The sequence below is a fragment of the Formica exsecta genome, unplaced genomic scaffold (assembly GCF_003651465.1).
Source record: "Formica exsecta isolate Colony F162 unplaced genomic scaffold, ASM365146v1 scaffold226, whole genome shotgun sequence".
Taxonomy (NCBI): Eukaryota; Metazoa; Arthropoda; class Insecta; order Hymenoptera; family Formicidae; genus Formica; species Formica exsecta.
In genome coordinates this window covers 74593-83005 of record NW_021849556.1, presented here as the reverse complement: position 1 = coordinate 83005, position 8413 = coordinate 74593, and the positions used below count along the sequence as shown (strand labels likewise).

Genomic DNA, 8413 nt, shown 5'->3' with positions numbered 1-8413 from the left:
TGACATAAATCAACACAAACATGTTGATCAACGGCCTTTGCAACCGCCACCTGCTCAAGAAGCACTTGTATTCAAATCTCGAGTATTAGATGTAAATTCCCAATATCAAGTGTTAATATCACATGTGGAAGAGGGTCCACAAAAATTTTCCGTACAAATTGAAAGCACACAAAATATATTGACTCAACTGATGGATGAGATAAACAATCATCCGAAACAACCATTGCAAGAACCCCCATTGCCAGGATCAGTTTGCTTAGGACGATACAGGGAAGTTGGGGAAGATGGAGTATTATGTCGGGCAGTTGTAATGTCTGTGATGGAACATAAATGCAAATTGTATTATGTTGATTTTGGTCATACAGAAGTTTTACCATATACAGACATCTTTCAATTGCCACCTGAATACATTAATCCTAAAGTGCTTTCCATTAGATTCACATTAAGCGGCCTAAAGGAACTCAACCTTACGCAAGAAATGAAAGCATACTTTAAGGAACTAGTACACAGAAAATTACTTATTCTACATGTTCGTCCGCCAGAAGGACCGCCATTGATTCAATATGGTGATCTGTATGACAATGGCATGAACATAAAGGATATGCTAAAGAAAGCGTTTCCAACACCTGCTCCAACAATATCGATAACGTATTCGTACCCGCAATTACAACGATTAGCGAAAGATGTTCAAGAAATTGTGCATGTCTCTTATGTAGAGTCATGTAAAAAATTCTTTGTGCAACTTGACAAAGGCATAAAGTCTCTCGAATCGATAATGGCTGGCTTAGCACAATATGCTAAAATGGCATCTGTTCTAAATGTAGCACAATTAAAGGCAGGCTCACCTTGTGCAGCTTTGTATGATTCACAATGGTAAGTTTTAAAACAGCGACATTCTCTGTTATTAAAAACTTGTGTATTGAATTATTCGTATAAATCAATAATAATAATTGTTTTTTAGGTATCGTGCACAAATCCTTAGTGTTACTGGAGAGCAAGTTAAAGTAGTATATGTTGATTATGGAAACGAGGAAATATTACCCACAGTGTCTCTTCGTACAATTCATGATGATTTAATAACAGGTTTGCCAGCACAAGCTGTAAAATGTGCATTAAATGGTTATGAGGTGCTTTCGTCAGATCAAGAAGTCTCTAATCATTTCGAAAGATTGACGCTCGAGAAACGTTTTTATATGAAAGTGGTTGCTGCACAACCCAAAGGCCTATTAGTTGACTTATTCGAATTTGACACAATGAGGAGTATTCATCCTCAGCTATTAAACAATTTATTTTGCGATAAAAATTCTACAAGTTCGCCAAATGGAGAAATTCAACATTCTACGAAGCCAGTAAATAATTTCCAGAGGTAAGAAAGGAATATTGCTATTATATGTATATCTTAATATTATTTTAAAAAATTATAAAATATATTTGATAACAATTTAATTGTAACAATATGTGCAAATGAAAATTCACTTTAACATCAAAAGTACAACAGTAAAAGGTGCAGTTTTTATTGCATCACAGGTCTCGTATGAAAATTCAAGCAAATTTGATTCAAGGACAGAGATTAAAATTAAAAAATATAAACACAACACGGTAAACATAATGATAACATAATGCTTTTTTAGCTTTTTAATATAATATGGCTAAAAAAAAAGATTAATTGTTATATGTAAATCATAATTATATTTTTACTATTTGTAGTAACTATTAGTAGTATTATTAGTAGTATTTTTTGATGAATGTTTGTTGAAAAAAATTCTTATTCAGGGTGTCTACTCCCTGGAAAAACATTTTCAGGAAATTTTTTGTACTTGGGAATATGCAGTACATATTCTTATTTTAATTTTTAGTTGTAAAAAATGAAAAAGGTTATGCGAGTTAAAAATTTTTATTTTAACGAAAATTATTTAATTTTTTCTTTTTTTTTTCAGTACATTTATAAATCTAGCAAACTTAAATGGCTTTATGTTTTTCCTTCATGTGAATGTAAAGCATCAGAAAATGTATACAATAAAAAAAACTTATTTTAAGAAATTGCACCAAAAAATCTTTAAATATTCTTATTACCTAAAATTTTGAACAAAAATACCTGGAAAATCAGGGAATTTTTTTCAAGATTTGAGTAGACACTTTGTTATTTCAATTCTATAAAAATTAGCTATAAAATTTATATTTTTATACTATATTTATATTTCATTTTTATTACAGTGTTAATAAGTAATAACATTCTATGATACAATCTATTTGTTATGCTACATGATTTTATGTTGCAATAAATTTTATACTCTAATTTTCAGTGATTCGTCTTTGCATGTATAAATGTTGTATATAAATGAATACTAAATATATTTAATTGATTAATTTTAATATTATTATATCACTATATATCCTCTTTTCTTTATTATTTCAATACAATGCATATTTTTTACAGTGGAGATAAAGACCGATATAATAAAAAAAATAACACAGATACTTGGAATCGTAACCAAAATGCTAAGCCCTGTCAAGATAACAAATCAAATTTCTGGAGAGATGAATCGATTCAAGAGAAACAATATGATAATAGACAATATAATAATAGACATGACAGAACCGGCGCTTATTCCCATCGTGATGGTTCACAGAATGATCGGTTTACTAAAAATGAAAGTACATACAATAGATCTGGCAGAGATAAATCGTATTATAAACATGATAAGAGTGAAATAAATGGATTCAAGGATTTGGATACTTCGTTTAAAGGTAATAGTAAACGCGGGAAAGATAGTTTTAACCGTGATGGCTTTAATAATGGACGAGAAGAGAGCTATGATAACAGAGTATCAGACAGATTGCAAACTGGAAAGTGGAGTGATAGAAAACCAACTATGGCTCGTAAGCCTAACTACAAAAATGGAAAATTCACTGGTATTTAATATTTAAATATATTACTCATATACAAGGTGTTTTAGGTCAAATCAATAAAACTTCAGGATCTTATAAAAAAAATTCTTATTCAGGGTGTCTACTCCCTGGAAAAACATTTTCAGGAAATTTTTTGTACTTGGAAAAATCGGGGAATTCTCATGGAATTTTATTAGGATTCAGGGAATAAAAAAAAAAATTTTTTTTTTTGATAATTTTGCTTTTATATTATAAGCAGTAAACAATCAACCAAAAGTCAAGTTGTGAATTATAAGTTTAAAATATATTTTAAATATATTAGCTAATAAACTCTCTGTAAGTAATTAGTTATAATCAAAATTTAAAAAGAACATTTTTATGTTTGCATTTGCAGTGTTTGCACTACAAATGTAGTGTTTACACAAAGACCGTCGAAAGGTGGTTTTTTCAAGTTTCTGCTTTTTTCGTTGTTTCGAGCTTATTTTCTTTTGAACACCTTATCAGAATTAAATAAAATTGGTGTAATTTAGTTTGTTATTTGATTACCCATCAGATTTATTTTGTTACTTTTTTTAAATGAATAAAGGGTTTTGAAGTTATTTTTAAAAATCATCAAAAAAACCTGATTTTTCAAAGTTTATTAGCTATAATTTTTTAACGAAGCCTTTCCGGACCTTCGTTTATAGGAACTTTTTTGTTCCAAATTCAATTTCCTGTAAGACCCTGAAGTTTCATTGACCTGACCTGGAACACTCTGTATAATATTTTATATCTTTGTATATAATATGAATGTAATTTTTATATAAAAATTTTTATATTGAACTATTATTATATTAAATTATTTTTATAGATGATGACTATAACAGGGAGAATAATACAAATGTTTTTACAAATGATCAGGTATAATAAATTAAAATATTAATTAGTATTGTGAATTAACTAGTATTTATACATTTGAGATTTTACGATTTTACTCTTTATCAAACATATTATATGTATGTATATATTATTATTTACAGGTAAATGCTTGTGAATCCGGGAATATAAATAATGCTGATAAAAAGCTACAGGACAATATAGCTGTCAATAAAGAACTCCAATTTTCATCGATAAATGTTACTCTTGGCTCTATAAAAAATTGCGAAGTGGTATTCATCAACAGTCCATTGGACTTTTTCGTTCAATTAAATCCTGATTGCTTAGAATTAGACACTATTATGGAAAGTATAGCTGCATTGTACGAAAATGGTGGAGAGACAATGCCAATATCTGAGATACAATGTGGTATATGTTGCATCGCTCAATACTCGGAAGATCTTAAGTGGTACAGAGTGGTAATCAAATCTATAGAAGAGAATAGTGCGACTGTAGAATTTGTTGATTATGGAAACACAGAGTCAGTCGATTTTACGAAAATTAAAGTTATTCAGGAAAAGTTTCTGAAATTGCCAATGCAAGCAGTGCATTGTAAATTACTTGGATTGACCAGTGGTAAAGAAATCGAACATGCGATTTTCTCAGAAAGTGTTGAAGGAAAATCATTAGAGGTAGAATTTGTTGCCGAAGAAAATAGAGAATACGAAGTACTATTACGCGAGATTATCAATGGCATACCAAACACTAATTATATAAACGAAGAATTTTGCGCAATCGCAGATTTACAAAAAGCGAAAGAAACTGTGGCAATCAAAGAAACATTTAAAGCGACGACGGAGAGTATACAAGAAGTCTCAGATTATGCTCCCATTGATTCAAAATGGGAAACGACTTTATATGAGCCTGAATCTAAATATGATGCTATTGTTACATGGTTTATAAATCCTAATAAATTTTATTGTCAATTGTTGACTAAAGAAGCAGAATTTAAAACAATGATGAGTGAGATTCAGAACACATATGCTGGTAGAGAACCTATAACACATAAATTACAGGTAATTAATATTTTTAGATACTCAGCTTATTTTATCAAGATTTACTATATTCATTTTAAATGCAGATCTGTAATATGTATAGTGAATAAATAAATATAAATATAATTGCTACTTTAGGTTGGTTCAGCGATCATAGCGATATTTGCTGAAGATAGAGCTCTTTATCGAGCAGAAGTTGTAAACACCAGTGCGCAAAAGGATGCATATATAGTTCAGTACATAGATTTTGGAAATTGCGCAATTGTAAATCTATATAATATATACCCAGTTGAAAAGAAATTTATGCAACTGCCTAAATTAGCAGTACAATGTTCCTTGAAAGATATTGTACCTAATAATAATTCAGACTGGTCCAAAACTAACAACAATGCGCTCGATAACTGCTTTAATGCTGATAAGTATAAATGCATCTTACATGATGTTAGTAACAATCAATACACGATTTCATTAATCCACAATGGACAAGATGTGGGTGATATGTTAGTAAAGAAAAATCTTGCGGCCTTTGCTACAAAAACTTCAGTTGAAACAATCTGTGGTAAAGATTATTTTAAAATCCATTTAAAAAATCGCGCAAGATACCTTATTTTTATAATAAAGTTATATATTGCAGATAATATTAAAAATATCAAATATATATATATATATATATATAAAATATTAATATATTGAAAATATGTATAAGTGTTCAATGTTATATTATTTGTATTTTAGCTGAATCAGTATCAAAAGCATCTGATACAAAAATAAGAATGCTCAATGATGTAGAAAGAGTGGACATAAGTCTTTTGAGTGGTCAAATTCTCAAAATGAAAGTTTCTAATGTAGAAAGTGTAACTCTATTTCATGTCCAGCTTCAATCAGCCTCAAAATATGAAGATATTGTCCACAAATACATGGCTGATAAAAATACAAAGGTATCATTTAGCATAAATGCATTTGACAATAAATCACAAATTGCTATCATATATATATTGTATATTGATCATAAATGTTACAAAAAAATTAGAAAAATAATTTTATTAAATGTACATCATACACAAAAAATTAAAAGTATAACAGAATTTTATAGACAAAGCATCAGTAAGATGTTTTTGCTTATGATGCTATTTTTAAACTTAAATATCTTTACAAATCTATTTAACCTATTATCCTTTAACTTCTCATTTTCTAACAAATATGAACTAACAGCTCGTCTTAATAACAAGCTGTCATATAACATCTGTGCTATCATGTAATAATAAAAATCTCTTGGATATTCATAATAAATTTCTCATCAATTTTTTAAAAGAAATTGAAGAGAGATCTGAATAAATTAAAAATCTCTCTCTCTATATATTATACATAAAAATGAAATTTTTTAGACACATATTCTTAGATTTAAACCTTTACAATGTAGCAAATATATAAATCAGTGTCCGGAATTTTATGCCGAATTATGCGAAGAAACGTCAAAAATCGGTTGGAATATGCAATTAATTTGAAGCACTGATGTAAACAATTGATATTATATATTTTATTAATTAAGTTGCAAAATTCATAATATCTTTTTTGTAAATCGAATCATATTCCTCCGAAATTCTAACAATAATTTCAACTTCATAAAAAGACGTCTTTAATCTTATTGCACGATGTATGGTATTAACAGCTAAATAATAATAATAATAATAATAATAATCGATTATAATGATGCGTTTGAAAGGTATAAGGAAACGTTCTCTCTACCTCTAACTTTCGTTCGTACATCATCTTTTTTATTTCTCTTTTTTTTCTTCGTTTCTTTTCTTTTCTTTTTCTTTCTTCAATTCTCTCTCACTCATGTTTTTGCTCTGCAAGAGCTCGCTATCCTCGTGCACGAGGGAACAATAAAAAGTATCGAGACGGTGAACGAAAGACAACGATTTTACAAAAATGAAATATTATTGCGCACTAAATGGCCCATGCATGATCCAGTAGTTCGTGCAAATTTATATACTTTATCAGATAAAGTATATTTAATTTCATATGCCATAACAAAATTTCCAATAAATTATACATTGTTCATAATTTCATGTAACGTTTTTGACATTTGAATGAATTAGATAAATGGATAAGATTTTATCGTTCGATCAATTTTAGGCGGATATTATTTCAAGAAATTTTCAATTCGAGATATTTTATGTTGAATATTTTGCACACAAGTGTGTGCAAATCAAATAAATAAATATATGAATAATCTATATTCGGCTTATTTTTTTCACACAACACATGATATACTTTTGGATCATTCATGGTCCATCTCGCGCATATTTCGCTCACTCGCTCACTACATTCGATATGCAACAATTAATCGTGGTCTTTGTAACGAAGATCCGTATCGATCGAGACTTCTTCATTCCCTTAAATAAAAACAATAATAACTTAGACTTTCAGCGTACGTATCATACAAGCTATGCACAAGAATAAAATAAAACAACAGTGCGAAACATTTAATCAACATGGACGTAATAAGATACGAAAGCGTGTAATTCTACCTCTCGTTTCCTCAATTCTATTTCTCTCTCTCGTTACACGATTCTCTTTCGGATCTTCTTCGATCTCCGTATCGCCTTACATTTTTGCGTTATGCGCCTTCTTTGATTGTATGCAGTGTTTCTTTTTGATAGCTCTCGTGATAAGTACACACTGTACATATTCATTCTTTCCTCTTCGCTCTCGCGCTCTAGCCAGTCATGCTCTCGCAATTATAACTTTATTTTATTCGGTTAGAATATACTTCCTGAGGAACAATGAGAGCTGCCTTAGCTTAATTTCAGAATTGAAGCTAATTAGCCAATCAGAAATTTCGCTCCTGGCGCGCGTGAGAATAATGTAACATATTCAAAGGAGTCCGAATGAACTTGAATGCAATTTACGAAGTCGCTTTAGTACGATTCGTTATCGTCTTTACTCATTAATTAAGTAGTAAATTAAATAATATTTTACTGATAAGCTGCTCCTAGTTTGTCGCAAGAAAGTCGACGAAAGAAATAACGTTCTTTGCTTAATTAAATCAGTACGGAATTATTCAACTATTTCATGCTTTCCTGATTAATTTAACTTGTCTACAAAATTTTCTTTAATTTGTTAAGAGCATTAGACGCGCGAAACATTGCAAGAAAATAATCAGCAACAAACTGATAATTCTTAGACTGATGAAGATAAGGCGTAGATATTTGCGCAATTCAGTCAAACGTATAATATAATGATAAAAATTGATTTGAAGGAGCGAGAATTCTACATTATTGCTATATTTAGAATTTAAGAGAATAATCGACAGCATGACTTTCGAGAGCGTCACATTGGCGTAACTTTACTGGTAATGTTGCGCGATTAACAAATTTCTTTGTCGTGCAATGTAAACTCGCGCAAATCGATTTTCTCATATAAAAACATAGGCGATTGTTGCCTCGCTTGATTTCGATTCACACGAGTGAATTATTATTAGCATTAACGAGATATTATTTTGGGGGGCTGCACCACAGAGCCGGACATTCTGATTAAAATATTTTATATGTAATTTTTTGGGGGGAGGGGATAATTTTGATTTTATTAAGTACACATTTGTGATCAAA

At 29.7% G+C, this 8413-nt stretch overlaps 1 protein-coding gene across 1 annotated transcript in view; it reads left to right on the top strand.

The window, feature by feature from the left end:
• The window catches only part of LOC115235526 (maternal protein tudor-like), a 19844-nt gene that overhangs the window by 2492 nt on the left and 8939 nt on the right, over window positions 1–8413 (top strand). Inside the window, exons 3-9 of the mRNA XM_029807374.1 lie at window positions 1–873; window positions 962–1366; window positions 2438–2913; window positions 3740–3789; window positions 3909–4820; window positions 4938–5358; window positions 5535–5737. The exon at window positions 1–873 is cut by the window's left edge and continues 162 nt beyond it. Coding sequence (XP_029663234.1) covers window positions 1–873; window positions 962–1366; window positions 2438–2913; window positions 3740–3789; window positions 3909–4820; window positions 4938–5358; window positions 5535–5737 — 3340 coding nt within the window. The remainder of the gene's footprint in view (window positions 874–961; window positions 1367–2437; window positions 2914–3739; window positions 3790–3908; window positions 4821–4937; window positions 5359–5534; window positions 5738–8413) is intronic.